Source organism: Callithrix jacchus, chromosome 14, assembly GCF_049354715.1.
Source record: "Callithrix jacchus isolate 240 chromosome 14, calJac240_pri, whole genome shotgun sequence".
Taxonomy (NCBI): domain Eukaryota; kingdom Metazoa; phylum Chordata; class Mammalia; order Primates; family Cebidae; genus Callithrix; species Callithrix jacchus.
In genome coordinates, this window is record NC_133515.1 from 26,805,118 (window position 1) to 26,824,814 (window position 19,697).

Below are 19,697 nucleotides of genomic sequence, written 5' to 3' on the forward strand. Positions count from 1 at the left end.
GTTACTAAAGTAAAAACTTGGGAGAAAGCTTCTGGAAGGAGCAGAAGCTGTGGAGTCCAAAGAACCTGTGTTCCTATCCTTTTTGTGCCACTTGACACGTTCCGCACAAGGGTCCCTACAGTGTTCGTTCACCGTCTTCGGCAATCAGGATGACTCCCTGAAGGGCTGTCAAACGAAGCAAACTCGCAAACTGAGACAATTCCATTGTTTACGTAACTTTGGCCAAATCCACTCCTTCCTACGAAATATCCAGCTCACAGAGCCGGCTGAGATGCTTTCTTGCTTTAATTCTTTGAAGAGTCACAGGTGTCCATTTTACACGTGCGGCTGAAGACTGGATTTCAGAAGGCCCTCCCTCCCGCCGCGTTCACCTAGTAACCCCAGCTTGGGGATAAGGACCTGTAGCCTCAGTGCGACCCGGAAAGTGAATCCGCCCTTCTAGCCTCCTTCGCACCAATCGCCCGGAGCTGGCGTTTCCGCAGCCGGGGTAGAACCCACCCTTTAAGAGCTGCCGAGTCGGGTACCGGAGAAGAGGTTGCGCGTGCGCAGTGGAGTCGGCTGCCCTTCCGGTGCGCCGGGCGCGGACGCGGGCACGCACATACGCACGCACGACTCCACTTACTCGCGCCGCCGCTGCAGCTCCAGCGTTCACTAGTGCCGCCGTCCGCTCCACCGAGATGCTGCGGGTCTGTCAGTTATCGGGTGTGACCGCCGCCGCCCAGGTGAGCACTGGGGCTACCGAGGGCGTGTGAGGAAGCTGACCTAAGACCGTCAGCGGCAAACTGGGGAGTCTTGGACGCTGCCTCGCTTCCAGGACAGAGGCGAGTCTTAGGGCCAACCTTGTTGGGAGAGGCCCGGGCTGGCAGTGAGGCAGCCACCAGAGAGTTCGCCGGAGTGGGATGACTTGAGGTTATTGCCACAGCAGGGTGGGGTGTGGAGAGTAGCGGGAGGCGCGGCTTCGCGGGCGTGCCATCCAATCAGCGCCGCGCTGCCCCCATCCAGGACCAATCCTGGCTGCTGTCGTCTGGGTCGCCGGTTGGGCGCGCGATAGGTTTCCACGGCTGAAGGTCGCCGCGGGAGAACTACAGTTCCCGGCAGGAGGAGCGGAGCCGCGGCTTGTTGCATCCTTGATCAGGAGGTTCTTGGACTTCTAGAGAGAGTCCACATTTTAGGGGTCAAGTTTATAATTATCTGGAGGGGACTGTCTTTTCGCATCTGAGAACACCTCTGAACTGCTATTCGTAATTCAAACAAAAGCGAAAGATGAAATTCCTTTGTGGAGCTGAAACTCCTGGTAAGGAAAGACAGGAGTCATGACCTTGTGGCTCATTTCTGAGATTAGGACAGGGATCTGTGTCTCCAGGCGCTAAGACTACTTTGACATTCAAGGAGCCAAAACACCCAGTTGCTTTTAGTTTTACGTAGTAACCAAAGTTACTTTCTAAAATTGAAAATAAACCTGTTTGCATTGCTCATGATTTTCAGAAAGTTGATATTTTGGCAAAATGTTGTAGATAGTAAAACAAGTACTGTGACTCAAGCAGTAATTGAACAGAATCTCCAGGAATAGTGAGTTAGAGATCATAAAAGTCAAGCTTTGTTTTTTCAAGTTCGCTTCTCTTTCTATTTGCTGCTAGGGTAAGAGAAGCAGCCCCTTCCATAGGAAAGTGGAACGAACCTGTGTTAGTCTTCTATTGCTATGTAACAACACAAATTTTGCAGCTTGAAACAACACCCGTGAATGACTCCTACACTTTCTGTAGGAGTCTGGGCATGGATGATCTGGGTTCTCTGCTCAGGGTCACACAGGGCTGCAAAGTATTAGCCATGCTGTGGTTCTCTTGGAGATCAGGGTCCTCTTCCAGGCTCATGCAGTCTGTTGGCAGAATTCAATCCCTTGCAGTTACAGGACTGAAGTCCCTCTTTTCTTGCTGCCTCTTGCCAGCCACTGCTCACAGCTTCCATAGCAAGGCCTCCAGAGGCCATTGGTAGCACGGATGTTTGCTTTCGTGCAAGCTACCAGGAGCTTGTCTCTCTGACTTCCAAATTTCTTTTACTTCCGTCTTTCCTCTCTAGACCCAGATTTAAAAGGCTTATGTGATTAGACCAGACCCACCTGAATGACCTCCTTTTCAGTTAATTCAGTCAACTTTTTGGGATCCCATTTGGGGAATAAGAAGACTAATTAAAACTTGGTAATAAAAAATGTACCCTTTTATAGCTCTAAGTCAAGATGTCTAAGCTTCCTGAAATTGCTATCTTATCAACTCTCAGAACTTTAATCCCCAAGCAGATGACTCTGTAGCCTCATCATATTTGATTTTGTCAACTTATCCAGAATATTCCACTTGTCAAGATCCTTTCCACTTTATTAAACTCCATCATCTTTTTTTTTTTTTTGATACAGAGTCTCACTTTGTCACCCAGGCTTGAGTGCGGTGGGATGATCATGGCTCACTGCAGCCTTGACCTCCCGAGTGCAGGGGATCCTCTTACCTCAGCCTCCTGAGCAGCTGGGACCACAGGCATGTGCCACCATCCCTGGCTAATTTTTAAAAAAAATATTGTAGAGATGGGGTCTTTCTGTGTTGCCCAGGCTGGTCTCAAACTCCTTGGCTCAAATGATCCTCCCACTTCTGCCTCCTAAAATGGCTGGGATTATAGGTGTGCGCCACTGTGCCCAGCAACCCCATCTTAAATGTCTTACTGCTTTTACTATTTCATCCTAGTGTCCATTGTTTAGGAGGGAGTAGTAAAACCAGTAAGACATTTAGTTAGTAAAAGACTTTTTAAAAGGCAAACATGATGTCATGTCCTTTAGAGACATCCCATCACGTTCAGAATAACATTTAAACTGTCTGCTGTGGGCCCTTGATCTGACTCTTCTCATATTTCATTTTTCTACTGCCTCACTCAGATTCTCCTGGTAATCTCCAGCATGTACCTCACTCCCTTTTCATTAGGTGTTTCTTTTGCCCTGGGCTCTACTCACACGTTTGCTTAGCTTATTACCTTCAGTTATTTTCTCAAATGTCACCTTCCCTTCAGAGAGGGCATCCCGATCCAAAATAGTATTCTGATTACTCTTGCCTTCCTTGCATCACCTGTATTTTTATCCCATCCTACTTTATTATGCTTTGTAGCTCCTAGCACTACCTGATGTTATAATGTGCATTGCACAGTCACCTTTAAAACGTAAACTCCACAATGGAACTGTGTCCATATAGTTTGCTGCTATATTTCCAGTACTAACAATAGTCCCTGGCTCTGAGTGGATGCTCATATATATGTTTATGACATATATAAATGAATGAATGAATATAATGTGTTCATTAATTTTTTTTTTTTTTTTTTTTTGAGACAGAGTCTCACTCTTTCGCCAGACTGGAATGCGGTGGTGCGATCTTGGCTCACTGCACCCTCTGCCTCCCGGGTTCAAGTGATTCTCCTGCCTTAGCCTCCTAAGTAGCCACCACGCCCAGCTAATTTTTGTATTTTTAGTAGAGACAGGGTTTCGCCATGTTGACCAGGATGATCTCTATCTCTTGACATCTTGATCCGCCCACCTCGGCTTCCCAAAGTGCTGGGATTACAGACGTGAGCCACTGCGCCCGGCTTTTTTTTTTTTTTAATTAAAAAAAGTGTTTTAGACATGGGGTCTCACTGTGTTTCCCAGGCTTGTCTTCACTCCTAGGCTCAAGTGATATGCCTGCCTCAGCCTCCCAAAGTGGAATTTTTCTTAATCGCTGTCAGTGGATGTGACCTCCCTTTAAACATCCTATAGATTTTCAAACCTCTGATTATATATTAGGGTTCTCCAGAGAAAAAGAAACAAGAGGGTGTGTGTGTGTGTGTGTGTGTGTGTGTGTGTGTGTGTGTATTGAGATAGGGTCTCATTCTGTTGCCCAGGCTGGAGTACAGCAGCATGATAATAATTCATTTCAGTTTTGATCAACTGGGCTTAAGCTATCCTCCCACCTCACCTGAGTAGCAGGGACTCAGGCTCACACCACCATGCCCAGCTAGTGTTTTGGACTTTTAGTAGAGATGGGATCCCCCTGCCTTGTCCTCCCAAAAGTGCTGGGATTACAGGAATGAGCCATAGTGCCCAGCCCAGGAAGATTTGTTATAAGGACTCCACTCATGCAGTTATAGAGGCTGGCAAGTCCAGAATCTGCTGTGTGGGTTGGCAGGTTGGAGACCTAGGAGAGCCAATATTGCAATTTCAGTCCAATGGCTAGCAGCCTGGAGACCCAGGAGAGTGGATGGTGCAGTTTCAGTCTGGAGGCAGTCTGCTAGAGAACTGCTTCTTGGATTTTGTTGTGTTTGAGCCTTAAACTGATTGATTGAAGCCCACCTATGTTATGGGGGCAATTTTTTTTTTTTTTTTGAGACAGTCTCGCTTTGTCATCTAGGCTGGAATGCACTGATGCAATCTCAGCTCACTGCAACCTCCATCTACCGGGCTCAAGCCATCCTCTCACCTCAGCATCCTGAGTAGCTGGGACTACAGGCATGTACCACCACATCCAGCTAATTTTTTTTTTTTTGTAGAGATAGGGTTTCGAGTATTACCTAGGCTGGTCTCAAACTCCTGGGCTCAAGCAAGCCACCCGCCTTTGCCTCCCAAAGTGCTGGGATTATAGGAATGAGCCACCATGTCTGGCCACTAGTTTACCAATTTAAATGTTAATCTCATCCAAAAACGTGATTCAAGTTGACATATAAAATGAACCATCACAGATAGCATCTTCCTTATTTTTATGTTTGGGCTTATTTTCATATTTGGATTCATCGTCTTTGGATTCCTTAGATGTCGGTATTCAGTAAATGTGCTTTAGAACTCTGGTCCCTCCTGTTTTTGTTTTCTTTTTTTCCATAGACCTAGCACCATCTTTTTTCTCTTAGTTCCAGTATTGCATCACCAGGCCCAACCTTTTTGAAGTGGTCATTGAGTTTGGAAATCATGGGCTTTCCACCTAGACTAGCTCTCTCTCAAACTACAAACCTGGAAGTAGTTGTTTACATATGGAGTAGTCTTTCCTGCTTTTAACTTAAACAAGAAGAAGAAATACTATTCTTGATGATCAACTAAGCCAGCTTACTTAAGACCAATTTTGATAACCTAGCTAGTTTAGGATTGAACTTGTGTGTGGACATGAGCCATCATCTAGAATTCTTTCTTTCCGTTAGGGTTATGAAACATTACGTTACTCAGTGATAGAGATAGGCAGTTTACAGTATGTGCTAGAAAGTAGTTTAGTAGATCATGCAGCAACTGTTTGCTTCTACCCATCTAAAATCCTCTTCATTATTCCATTTTTTTTATATCTCTAGACAAGTAGCTTTGAAGCCATTTTGAGATACATCTTATGCCATAACTTACTACACCCAAGTGATAACATATAAAATGTATTCACATATATGCAGGGAAAACTAAAGTATCAAGTTCCTGCTTTTGGCATACTGATAACTGTCTGCCATTTCTTTTTTTTTTTTTTGAGTCAGAGTTTCGCTTTTGTTGCCCAGGCTTGAGTGCAATGGCACGATCTCAGCTCACCACAACTTCCGCCTCCTGGGTTCAAGCCATTCTCCTGCCTCAGCCTCCTGAGTAGCTGGGATTACAGGCACCCGCCACCATGCCCAGTTAATTTTTGTGTTTTTAGTAGAGATGGGGTTTCACCATGTTGGTCAGGCTGGTCTCGAATTCTGACCCCATGATCCGCCCACCTCGGCCTCCTATAGTGCTGGAATTACAGGCATGAGCCACCGCACCCGGCACTATCTGTGATTTCTATACTAAAGAATACTTTTTCTCCTAGAATAGAATATGTTTACACTGAAATATAATGCTGCTTCAATGCCAAACTTACTGGATATTTTGGCAGGATATACTTTTTAACCTTGATGTATGATTCTTAGAAACTTTTAAATTAACAGTAGAAAAAGTTAATTTGTTGCATATCAATTTATATTTTAAATGTAGAACTGCCCATTAACTTATGGGTGCCTTTTTTGTTTGTGTGGGAGGAGTCCTTATGACAAAATCCACCAAAATGTTGTCAGTTGACAGCAACCAGCAGTCTGTAGAGGAAACCTGGAACCTCTAGTTAGAGTTCACATGAGGCAGCTGATACTACAGGTTCCATTTCCAGGTTGTCGTGCTGGATTGTGGTTTCTTTATGTCTTCACTTTAGTTTGGTAGAGCTAAGAAAGAAATGGTCTGTTTAAGAACATTATGGCCGGTTGTGGTGGTCACAATTGGATGCTGTAATCCCAGTACTTTGGGAGGCCAAGGCAGGCGGATCATGAGGACAAGAGATGGAGACCATCCTGGCCAACATGAGGACAAGAGATGGAGACCATCCTGGCCAATATGGTGAAATCCTGTCTCTACTAAAAATACAAAAGTTAGCTGGGCATGGTGGCGTGCACCTGTAGTCCCAGCTACTTGGGAAGCTGAGGGTGGAGAATCATTGCTTGAACCCAGGAGGCAGAGGTTGCAGTGAGCTGAGAATGTGCCACTGCACTCCAGCCTGGCAATAGAGGAAGACTCTGTCTCAAAAAAAAAAATTGTTTTCTATGATCCGTGTTAGAGGAAGAAGAAAAAAAAAGAACATTACATGGGACGGATCACTTGAAGTCAGGAGTTCAAGAGCAGCCTGGCCAATATGGTGAAACCATGTCTGTATTACAAATACAAAAATTAGCCTAGTGTGGTGGCGGACACCTCTAATCCCGGCTGCTCAGGAGGCTGAGGCAGGAGAATCGCTTGAACCTGGCAGGCAGAGGTTGCAGTGAGCTGAGATTGCACCATTGCACTCCAGCCTGGGTGTCACAGCAAGACTCCATCAAAAAATAGAAAATTACATGGGAGTTGTATGTTTCCTTTTTTTTTTTTTAAATACCATGTTTCTGCAGGTTAGAAGCAGCAAGGCTAACCTTAATATATTTATATGGCTAGATGGATTGTTTTGAAACAGTGTTGTCCTTTCTGTGTCATATGTCCTTATTAATAAAAAGGAATTCCAGGACAAAAAAGTAGCCAATATTTTGTGTACTGATGTTGGATATTTAGGTTATATTAATAGTTTAGCTTAGTACTTAAGAAAGAGAGCTCTGGAGACAGACCTTATGTTTGGCAATGGTTTCTTAGCTATAACACCAAAAGCACAAGCAACAAAAGAAACTAAAGATAACTTGGACTTCATTACAATTTTAAAGTTTTGTGCATCAAAGAGATACTTGAGAGTAAAATGAGTGAAAGTATTCTAATAAATACTAGATATTTTCAGTACTAGACCCTCATCATATCTGATGAGGTATTCCTTTTTAGGTAAGGAACTCCTGCAACTCAGTAACAAAAAAGACAACCCAAATGAAAAATAGGCAAAGGGCCCAGGCTCTGTGGCTCATGCCTGTCATCCCAGCACTTTGGGAGGCTAGGTAAGCAGACTGCTTGAGCACAGGAGTTCGAGACTAGCCTGGACAACGTGGCAAAACTTTGTCTCTACAAAAAATACAAACGTAAGCTGAGTGTGGTGGCATGCACCGTAGTCTCAGCTACTTGGGAGGCTGAAAGGTGGGAGGATTGTTTGAGCCTGTGAGGTTGAGGCTTCAGTGAACCATGATGGTGCCATGGCACTCCAACCTGGGTGACAAGAGTGAGACCCTGTCTCCAAATATATACATATATACATGTGTGTGCGTGTGTATGTGTGTATATATACATACATTATATATATTTATATGTATATATATGCAAAGGATTTGAATAGTCATTCATCCAAAGCAAATATACAGATGGTCAAGAAGCACTTGGAAAGATGCTCAACATTGTTTGATGCTAGGGAAACGCAAATTAAAACCGTGAGATACTCACTTCACACACACTAAGTGGGTTATAATAAAAATGGAAAATAACCAATTAGCCAGGTGTGGTGGTACATGCCTGTAATCCCAGCTACTTGGGAGACCAAGGCAGGAAAATTGCTTGAACCTGGGAGGCTGAGGTTGGAGTGAACTGAGATTGCACCATTGCACTCCAGCCTGGGTGACAAGAACAAAACTCTGTCTCAAAAACAAAACAAAACAAAAATGGAAAATAACAAATGTTGGTGAAGGTATAGAGAAATTGGAACCCTCATACATTGCTAGTGAAAATGTAAAATGGTGCAGCTGGTATGAAAAAATAGTTTAGTGGTGTCTCAGTAATTTAAACATAGAATTACCATATGACCCTGAAGTTCCCCACCAAAAGAATAAAAAACAGGTGTTCAAACAAAAACTTTTAGATTAATATTCATAGCAGCATTGTTCACAATAGCCAAAAAGTAAGGTTAGATTGATATTCGTAGCAACATTATTCACAGCAGCCAAAGGGTGAGGCAACCCAAATGTCCATTAACTGATGACTGGATAAACAAAATACGGTATATATATATATATATATATATATATGTATATATATATATATATATATAATAAAATATTTGATTCAGCCATAAAAGGGAATGAAGTATGTGCTACACATATGTTACATGTTACAATGTGGATGAATCTTGAAAACATACTAAGTCAAAGAAGCTGGGCAAAAAGATGTACATTGTGTGATTCCATTTATACAAAATATCTCAAATAGTCGAATTCATAAAAACGGAAAGTACATGGTGGTTGCCAGGGGCTAGGGAGAGAGGAAAATGGGGGGTGACTGCTTAATGGGTATAGGATTTCCTATTGGGGTGATGACAATGTTCTAAGATTAGATAGTGGTGATGGGTTTTTTTTTTTCCTTAGTATTTTTTTTTTTCAAGACGGAGTCTGGTTCTGTTGCCCAGGCTGGAGTGCAATGGTATGATCTCAGCTCACTGCAACCGTCTTCAAACAATTCTCCTGCCTCAGCCTCCTGAATAGCTGGGATTATAGGCATGTGCCACCATGCCTGGCTAATTTTTGTATTTTTAATAGATACAGGGTTTCACCATGTTGGTCAGAATGGTCTCAAACCCCTGACCTTGTGATCTACCCGCCTTGGCCTCCCAAAATGCTGGGATTACAGGTTAAGCTACTGCACCCAGCTGTGGTGATGGTTGTTGTACAGCATTGTGGATGTACTAAAATACCACAGAATTGTACATTTTTAAATCGTGAATTTTTTTTTAGAGAATTTTGTTACATACAGAAAAAAAAAACACCTGCCACCAGGTTTTTGCAAATGGCCTGAAGTATAAAGGCAGAGCTAAATACATGCATGCACACCCTAAACTTGAAGAGGCTTCCATTGGCCCAAGATAGGAAAATTTGAGCAAAAAGACAGTAATTGCAAATGGTTGAAATCCATCAAAATTGTTTAAATCCATGTTCTATTCTGATGAGTTATAACTGCATACAAGCCACCTTGAGCTTGCGGTATTTATTGCCTTACTCCGTTCTGGAAATTTTTTGCTTAGAGACCCTCATGAAGTTGCACTTAGATAGTTACTAGGTTGACAGTCATCCCCAAGTCTTCCTTACTGTCATGTGTGGCGGTGAATACCTCCACACTGATACCTCAGCAGAGTCTGTTGGCTGGATCATCCATCTGTGACATCTTTAAGTGTCTGGACTTCCATATACTTTGGTGGCTAGGTTCCAAAAGCAACAGTGACAAGAGACAGAGCCAGGTAGAAGCTGTATCCTTTTTATGTCTTAGTCTCAGAAGTTACAGAGCATCACTTTTACTGCCCTTTATTAGTGAATTAGTAACAAAGCCTGCCCTTGTTTAAGGGAAGTGTACATAAAACTTATTGTTGGGAGAGGGGCACGTTTCTGGAAGAGCATGTGGCACAGGAAGTATTGTTGTAGTCAATTTTGGATATTATCCTCAGCCTTCTGGACGCAACTGACATCCCTCCCACATGCAAATACACTCATAACCTTCTTCAAGACCTTCCAAAGTCTAATGCCATCAAAGCATCATCATTAGGACCAAGATCTTGTCATCTAAATCAGATCCTACTATGGATAAGGTATCTGGATGTGGTCCCTAGGGTATAGCTTCTTAAACACTTTTCTTTGTGATCTAAAGACCTGTAAACTAAAGAGACAAATTATCTGCTCCCCATATATTCAGCATGTGGTGGTATGACAGGCACAGGATAATCACTCTGGACACTCTTATTCAAAAAGGCAGAAACTAAGAGGCACACAACAGTCACCATTCGGTAACAAGTGTAAAATTCAGCTGGGCCTATGTTTTAATTCCTTGATTAGAGCGCAGTTCTGCTTGGGAATGATTCTCCTCGGCTCTGGGTTCTACCCTTTGGGCTCCTGGTTCTACACTTGAATTATTCTTTCGTTTCCAGAATATATAGCCTGTTTACAGATGAATTGTTTCCACAGCCTACTTCCTGTCTGTAGAAGTTTTAAGAGTCCAAAAGCAGGCCGGGCACGGTGGCTCACACCTGTAATCCCAGCACTTTGGGAGGCTGAGGAGGGTGGATCACAAGGTCAAGAGATTGAGACCATCCTGGTCAACATGGTGAAACCCCATCTCTACTAAAAATACAAAAAAATTAGCTGGGCATAATGGCATGTGCCTGTAGTCCCAGCTATTCAGGAAGCTGAGGCAGGAGAATCGCTTGAATCCAGGAGGCGGAGGTTGCAGTGAGCCGAGATCACGCCATTGCACTCCAGCCTGGGTAACAAGAGCGAAACTCCGTCTCAAAAAAAAAAAAAAAAAAAGAGTCCAAAGGCTTCTTTTCATTTTGTCCTTTTTTTTCACTTTACATATAAGCCAGCATGTTTTTTATTAATAAAATTCTCAACTACTCTTTGGGTTTCCTGTGAATCTGAATGCAGTTTTCTTCATTAGACAAGCCATACCCCCACATCTCATCAGGATGAGCCCTTCTCCGTTTTGGGCTTCCTATGAAGCTGCTGTGGGATAATATCCTTAATGTTCTGAATAGCCTTATTGTTCTAACAGAATCTGGGAAACACATCCTTAAGATTCTTAGAGGGCCTTTTCTCAAGGTAAAAGAACTCTTTGAGGGGCACCTCCTTGGATCTTTCTGAAATCTCAATGAATCTTTTGGTCACACACTGCAGTTAATCTTTGGCTTGAAGCCCTTCTCTATATGAGAATCTACTTGAAAACGAGAAACAGTTTTATTTTTGAACCCACCAAATCCTGGCTCTTTTATATTTCCTTTAATTTTGCTTGAAAGCTAAACAGAGTTTTGTTTTGTTTCTTAAAGCTCATCTCTGTCCTTATACTCAGCTAAAAGAAAGCAGTTAGCACTTTTGAACACTCCACTTGGAACTCTTTAGTCAAGTACATCAGTTCATTAGGTATAGCTATAGCTATGCTTAATTTTCTTTTTTTTTTGAGACGGAGTTTCGCTGTTGTTACCCAGACTGGAGTGCAATGGCACGATCTCGGCTCACCGCAACCTCCGCCTTCTGGGTTCAAGCAATTCTCCTGCCTCAGCCTCCCGAGTAGCTGGGACTACAGGCGCGCACCACCATGCCTGGCTAATATTTGTATTTTTAGTAGAGACGGGGTTTCACCTTGTTGGCCAGGATGGTCTCGATCTCTTCACCTCGTGATCCACCCGCCTCGGCCTCCCAAAGTGCTGGGATTACAGGCTTGAGCCACCACGCCCAGCCCTCGCTATGCTTAATTTTCTGTATTCCATGTCTGTCATTACAGGTGACAATTTTGATAAACAACTCTCACTACATAACAAGAACATCTTCTCCTCCAGATTCCAAAAACTTTTTTTTTTTTTTTTTGCTTTTCTTTAAGCCCTCACCCACAGGCTCTGTGAAGGCCATTAGGCTGCTGCTAACAATTTCTTCAAGGCTCTTCCAGCTTCTGCCATCCCTAACACCAGTCCCAAAGTCATGGCCTCGTGTTTATGTTTTGTTTTGTGGTGGAACCCCTCTTCTAGGTACAAACATCTATTTGGGTATCTAGCTGTGTAACAGACTACCCTAAACTTAGTGGTATTAAATAGCAGCATAATTATAATTATTTATTGTCTTAATAATAAAGTAACATGTATTCATATATAAATTAAGTAAAAATTACCCAGTGCTTTGAGAGGCCAAGGCAGGAGGATTGCTTGAGGCCAGAAGTTCAGAACCAGCCTGGGTAACATAGCAGACCTTGCTCTATAAAAAACAAGAACAAAAAAATTAGCTGAGTATGGTGGGCATCTGCCTGTAGTCCCAGCTACTCAGGGGTCTGAGGCTGGAGGACCACTTGAGCCCAGCAGTTTGAGGTTACAGTGAGCTATGATCATGCCACTGCATTCCAACCTTGGTAACAGAGGGAGACCAAGTCTCTTAAAAAAAAATTATTTATATGCTTGAAACACCCTATTTTATATTTTCATCCCTCAGATTGTCAGTGGTTAAAAAAAAATAAAATCTTGATACAATACAGTATGTTGGAAAAGATATGGGAAAACATACTTCGATATTACTAGAGGGCGGTTTGGCTAATTTGGCAGTATTAATCAACATGGCAAATTTTACTTTTAAGAATAGACCCAAAATTATGTATACAGTGTTACTCAGGTAGCGTTATTTATTATAACAAAAATTTAGAAAAACCTCGGTGTCCATCAATAGGGGCTGGTTAACAAACATTAAGTAACAATGGAATACCAAATCAGTGTAGGATCCCTTGAGAAGCTTTTCATATACTGATATACAGTGATTTAAAGTATATATCCTTGAATAAACTTTAGTAGAGAACTGCATATATATTATGGTATCATTTGTGTAAAGGTGGGGAAAGTCAGGAGAATATGCACATTTGAATAAATACACATAGAATGTCTCTGGATAAATAAGAAACTGACAGTGTCAGTTGCCTGTGAAAAGAATAAGGTGGCTGGGGAAAGAAGTATGAAGGAGATTTCACTCTATGCATGTTTAAACCTTTTAAATTATTTAAAACCTCAGACTTTAAATTTGTTTAATGTTAGGAAGTTTTAACTTATATTTAGAATACATTCTGTCAAAGGGAGAATGGAAATCAAACAAAAGCGGAAGGTAGATAAAGAAACATTTAAAAATACTGATGTTGGACATAGTTACTTATGCCCATAATTCCAACACTTTGGGAGGTCAAGACAGCAGGATAGGTTTAGACCAGGAGTTTAAGAGCAGCCTGGTCAACATAGCAAGGCTGAGTCTCTATAAACAAAAAAAATGTTATTTAAAGAGAAACTATGGTCGGGGTGGTGGCTCACGCCTATAATCCCAGCACTTTGGGAGGCCGAGGCAGGTGGTTCACGAGGTCAGGAGTTCAAGACCAGCCTGGTCAAGATGTTGAAACCCCGTCTTTACTAAAAATACAAAAATTAGCTGGGTGTGGTGGCATGTGCCTGTAATCCCAGCTACTCAGGAGGCTGAGGCAAGAGAATTGCTTGAACCTGGGGGGCAGAGGTTGCAGTGAGCAGCGATCGTGCCATTGCACTCCAGCCTGGGTGACAGAATGAGACTCTGTCTCAAAAAAAAAAAAGAAAAAGAAAAACGGATATGAATTTGGGTAGTCTCAAACTCTAGTGTTGAATTTGTCCCTGATTGCCTGGAGTCAGTTATTCATTATGCTTGCTGCTTGATACTCCAGTTAGCCAATTATCCACTGTTAGCAGTGCCTTAACTTTTGACCTGAATACGTATTTGTACCTAGACAGATAAAAAAATGCAACCTTAAATAAAACACAACTTCAGTGTTCTCTTAATATTTTCTCCCTGAGTCACAAAAGTGGAGTTGTTGCCTTATAAAAATAGATGCATTTTTGTTTACAATTTAATACCCTGCTTTACAGAATAGAAGGAAAACACCCCTTTCTATTAAAAATGGTTAAAAAATGTTGGGATTTCTACAGGGTAGGTAATAATTGAAATACTGGGTTTTTTTAAGGTTTGTTTTTGTTTTGTGGGGGTGGGGACAGGGTCTTATTCTATTGCCAAGGCTGGAGTGCAGTGGTGCAATCTTGGCTCACTGCAACCTCCACCTCCTGGACTTAAGTGATTATCGTGCCTCAGCCTCCCAAGTAGCTGGGACTACAGGCATATGCCACCAAACCCGTCTAATTTTTGTATTGTTAGTAGAGATGTGTGTGTTTTCCTCGAATATGGGAATAGTTGCCTAACCATGCTGCCCAGGCTGGTTTTGACCTCCTGGGCTTAAGCGGTCACCCTCCCCACTACCAGCCTTCCAAAATGCTGGAATTACAGGCATGCGCCACTGCGCCAATAACTGAAATACTTTTTAATAGCAATTGTATCTGCTTTACATGTTTTAAAACATCTAGTTTGTTTTTTGTTTTCAAAATGTATTACTACCTTAGTTAGATGTTTACCTCTAAGTTTTGACCAGTAGAGTGTAAGTTATAACTGCAACTCTAGAGTAATTTCATGTGTCCTATGACTATGTGATCTGTTTTCTTAAAACCTTTTTTTAAGAAAAGTTTTTACTTTTTTTTTTGAGACGAGTCACCCAGACTGGAATGCAGTGGCATGGTCTCAGCTCACTGCGACCTCTGCCTCCTGGGTTCAAGCGATTCTCCTGCCTCAGCCTCCTGAGTAGCTGGGATTACAGGTGCCCTCCACCATGCCCAGCTAATTTTTGTATTTTTAGTAGAGGTGGGGTTTCATCATGTTGGCCAGGCTGGTCTTGAATTCCTGACCTTATGATCCGCCAGCCTCAGCCTCCCAAAGTGCTGGGATTGTAGGTGTGAGCCACCACGCCTGGCCAAAACTATAGATACTTTTAAAATGAAGTTTGTGTTATTCTGATATTCCTTAAATACAATTTCATTAAAGAACCTAGAGAAAGCACTTTCCCCCTTGTTGCAGTTTGATTTTTCTACTTGGATATTTTAAAAGAAGATATTTTTATGGATTTGATAAGTGTAAAGTTTCAAATTGATAGATATAAATGGTTTTAAGTTTATGACAACCTTCCCCAATAGTATTTAGATGCTTGTTCATTTGCTTAATTTAGGGGATCCACATGTTGTTAAGAAATATTTAGGTGTGTTTTATTAAAACCAATCACAAAGCATATAGCCCTGATCATTTGTTTATATGTAAGGGTAGATTAGTTTTATGGGGACAGGTGTGCCTGAGCATTTACAACATTAATTAAAATGTTTTTCTTAACATGGTTGGCTTTTAGACTAACAATATGCTAAGATAAACCAAAAATCAGCTTTTAAATGAATGCTTCTAGGAGTTGACCAGCTAAGTAATTCGCTTAGAGATGAGAAAACTGATTTTCTAGATAAGTTAGCTGAGGTCAGATTTCTTCCTTGACTGTGTATCCAATAATGCCATGCTTTTAGCTTAACTTTGTGGGTGATTTTTCAGATGTCTAAACTAAGCTTATAAAGTAAAAATAGATTTTTTTTGGCCAATTAAGAAAACATGTGGCAAATCCCAATTGTATTCAAGACATACTTAGCGTATATAACACTTAAAGGTGCTAATTGATCATAGTCTGATAATTTTTTAAAAATATTAAAAGTAATTTTATGTGAGCCTTGAGTTGTAAGAAGCATCACTGCTTTTAGGAATCTATAAATATGGTTCATCATAAATTGACTTCTGAAATAAAGTAATTTTTGGTTTAATGAAGACATTTTTAATAAAAGTATTATTTCTGTATTACCAACCCTAAGGAAGCTTACCAGTTTCCTTTAACTGTTTTGGTTGTGATGTTTTCCTTCTTTAGAGTTGTCTCTGTGGGAAGTTTGTCCTCCGTCCACTGCGACCATGCCACAGATACTCTACTTCAGGCAGCTCTGGGTATGTAGTATGTCTCCCTGTAACCAGGCTTTTCACTCTGTGCTGCTAAGTGGGTACGTGTGTGTTTTCCTCGAATATGGGAATAGCTGCTTAAACCTCTTTTTTTAAAGGGGCACATACACTGAAGCTTTGTTGTAACATTGTCGGGGTACCTTCTGGAGCATTGTCTGTTTGTAGGTAAAAATTTGTTAATAATGCACCATTTGGCTCTTCAGTAATTGGATGGTATCCAAGGCAGAGCCTTCCTTGCATGTGCAATCTTCCATTCTCTAGCAAATAGATTTATATCCAGAACTCAGCATAGTGTAACTTAAACAAGTATTTGTTAGTTCTATTTGGCATTATTTTGTTTTATGTATTTTTTTAAGATGAAGTCTCACTCTATTATTGCCCACGCTGGAGTGCAGTGGTGCCACGTTGGCTCACTGCAACCTCAACCTCTTGGGTTCAAGCGATTTTTCTGCCTCAGCTTTCCCAGCAGCTGGGACTACAGGTGCCCGCCACCATGCCCAGCTAATTTTTGTATTTTTAGTAGAGACGGGGGTTTTAGCATGTTGGCCACATTGGTCTCGAACTCCTGACCTCAGGTGATCCTGATTTGCTGTTTTGTATTAAAGACAGTAACAAGCTATCCAGTGTAGCTCGGCCTCCCAAAGTGCTGGCATTACAGGTGTGAACCACCACACCTGGCTGGTATTTTGTAAAGAGTTTATTTTATTTATAGAAATGTTTGATTACGGCTGGGCCCGGTGGCTAACGCCTGTAATTCCAGCACTTTAGGAGGCTGAGGCGGGTGGATCACGAGGTCAAGAGATCGAGACCATCCTGGTCAACAAGGTGAAACCCCGTCTCTACTAAAAATACAGAAATTAGCTGGGCATGGTGGTGTGCACCTGTAGTCCCAGCTACTCGTGAGGATGAGGCAGGAGAATTGCTTGAACCCAGAAGGCGGAGGTTGCGGTGAGCCGAGATCGTGCCATTGCACTCCAGTCTGGGTAACAACAGCGAAACTCCGTCTCAAAAAAAAAAGAAATGTTTGATTATGGAAGAGGAGCCTTGAAAGTTAGTGATAGGGCCGGGGGCGGTGGCTCACGCCTGTAATCCCAGCACTTTGGGAGGCCGAGGCGGGTGGATCATGAGGTCAAGAGATGGAGACCATCCTGGTCAACATGGTGAAACCCCGTCTCTACTAAAAATGCAAAAAAATTAGCTGGGCATGGTGGCACGTGCCTGTAATCCCAGCTACTCAGGAGGCTGAGGCAGGAGAATTGCCTGAACCCAGGAGGCGGAGGTTGCGGTGAGCCGAGATCGCGCCATTGCACTCCAGCCTGGGTAACAAGAGCGAAACTCTGTCTCAAAAAAAAAAAAGAAAGTTAGTGACAGTTCTTGTTTGGGTTCAGAGAGAATTTCATGATTGTGAACATGTTGAGTTAAACATTAAAGGGAGATTCTTAGATATTGTATTTTTAAAAATGTATAGTTATTCATACATTCTATTGATTGATTGATTGATTGATTGATTGATTTTTGAGACAAGGTCTTGTTCTGTTGCCCCAGGCTGGAGTGCAGTGGCATGCACAATCACTGCTCACTGCAACCTTGATCTCCCGGGCTTGAGCATTCCTCTTACCTTGGCCTTCTGAGTGCGGGGGCATGTGCGACTACCCTTGGCTAATTTTTTTTTTTTTAAGGGAGGGTGGGAGATGGGGGTCTTACTATGGTGCCCAGGGTGGTCTTGAACTCCTGGGCTCAAGCAGCCCTTCTGTTAGGCCTCCCAAAATGAATAAATGTTATCTTTAGTGGCAACAAGTTAGAAACAAATCAGGAAAAGGTGATGTGCAGATGTGGTAGTAAATTTGGCAGCTATGATCTGAATTAGTAGTAGATAAGTAGAGGCGAGAGGTCTTTGAGATGCTTACATTGGTGTAGGAAAATAGATGTAGGAGAGCCAAGAACTATAAATGTATTTCCTATTTCTTTCACTTAGGTTGACTACTGGCAAAATTGCTGGAGCTGGCCTTTTGTTTGTTGGCGGAGGTATTGGTGGCACTATCCTATATGCCAAATGGGATTCCCATTTCCGGGAAAGTGTGGAGAAAACCATACCTTACTCAGACAAACTCTTCGAGATGGTTCTTGGTTCTGCAGCTTATAATGTTCCATTGCCAAAGAAATCGGTAAGAGTTTTAAACAATATTTCAATTTATCCAATGAAATACTTTAAAAGCAAGTTGTTTTCATGTTGAAAATACAGATGTCTTTTGGTATTCATGGAGGAGTGGTTCAGGATCTCCCATGGATACTGAAATCCCATGGATGCTCAAGTCTCAGATATAAAATGTTACAGCACTTGCATATAATCTATGCACACCTTCCCATTTACTTTAAATCATTTCTAGGTTAGATGTAATATCTAATACAGTGTAAATGCTATCTAAATTTTAGTTATACTATGTCATTTAGGGAAGGCTGTCCAGAAAAAGTCTGTCCATGTTCAATACAGGTGCAGGTTTTCTTTTTTTTTTTTTTTTTTGATACAAAGTTTTGCTCTTGTTGCCCAGACTGGAGTGCAGCGGTGTGATCTCAGCTCACCTCAACCTCCGCCTTCTGGGTTCAAGTGATTCTCCTGCCTCAGCCTCCCGAGTAGCTGGGATTATAGGCACTTGCCACCACACCCATCTTTTTTTTATATTTTTAGTAGAGATGGGGTTTCATCATGTTGGCCAGGCTTATCTTGAACTCCTGACCTCAGGTAATCCACCTGCCTCAGCCTCCCAGAGTGCTGGGATTGCAGGTGTGAGCCACTGTGCCTGGGCTCAGGTGCAGTTTAAAAAATATACATATTTTTGATCTGTGGTTGGTTGAATCCATGGATGTAGAACCCACAGATACAGAGAGTCAATGGTGTTTCGTATGTATTCAGTGCAGCTTGCTAGTTGGATGTATGTTAGTTTTCTTTCTTTCTTTTTTTTTTTTTTATTTTTTCTTGAGACAGTCTTGCTCTGTTGCCCAGGCTGGAGCGCAATAGTGCAATCTCGCTCACTGCAACCTCCACCTCCTGAGTTCAAGTGATTCTTCTGAATCACCCAGCTAATTTTTTTTATTTTTAGTAGAGATTGGGTTTCACCATGTTGGCCAGGCTAGTCCTGAACTTCTGACCTTGTGATCTGCCTGCCTTGGCCTCCCAAAGTGTTGGGATTATAGGCGTGAGCCACCGCACCTGGCCAGTTTTCTTTAAATTGAACTAATAGTAACTGTTACAGATGGATATTTATTCTTTTGGAGTCCCATAAGTACATACCACATAGAAAATAATTGTGCTGCACACAAAGGTAAACGGAGGGGATATATTGGGCAGAGGTAACCATGGTTGCCCTGTTGACCGAGGGGGACGTCTATATGTAGTCCTGTATGGTTGCAGATATCAGGCTCTTAAAACACTACAAAAACAAGTGCAGAATGGTCATGACATAGAACCACATTTTTTTTTTTTTTTTGAGCTGGAGTTTTGCTGTTGTTACCCAGGCTGGAGTGCAATGGCGTTATCTCGGCTCACTGCAACTGCCGCCTCCTAGGTTCAAGCAGTTCTCCTGCCTCAGCCTCCCGAGTAGCTGGGACTATAGGCATACGCCACCATGCCTAGCTAATTTTTGTATTTTTAGTAGAGATGGGGTTTCACCATGTTGACCAGGATGGTCTCGATCTCTTGACCTTGTGATCCACCCACCTCAGCCTCCCAAATTGTTGGGATTATAGGCATGAGCCACTGTGCCCGGCCAGAACCACATGTTATGGTTAGTAATGGCTCCTTTTAGACTGTAATACAGAGTCACAGAATTTTCAGCTAGATGCAGATTAGTTGACAGGATATCTTCAATTATTCCTGT

General features: G+C 42.2%; 1 protein-coding gene across 17 annotated transcripts in view; it reads left to right on the forward strand.

The window, feature by feature from the left end:
* Positions 1-560: 560 nt before the first annotated feature.
* The window catches only part of IMMT (inner membrane mitochondrial protein), a 54,275-nt gene continuing 35,138 nt past the window's right edge, over positions 561-19,697 (forward strand). For all 17 annotated transcript variants that reach the window (XM_017964188.4, XM_054245276.2, XM_078348952.1 and 14 more), the window contains exons 1-3: positions 561-722; positions 15,737-15,810; positions 17,798-17,987. In XM_017964188.4, coding sequence (XP_017819677.1) covers positions 678-722; positions 15,737-15,810; positions 17,798-17,987 — 309 coding nt within the window. In that variant the 5' untranslated portion in view covers positions 561-677. The remainder of the gene's footprint in view (positions 723-15,736; positions 15,811-17,797; positions 17,988-19,697) is intronic.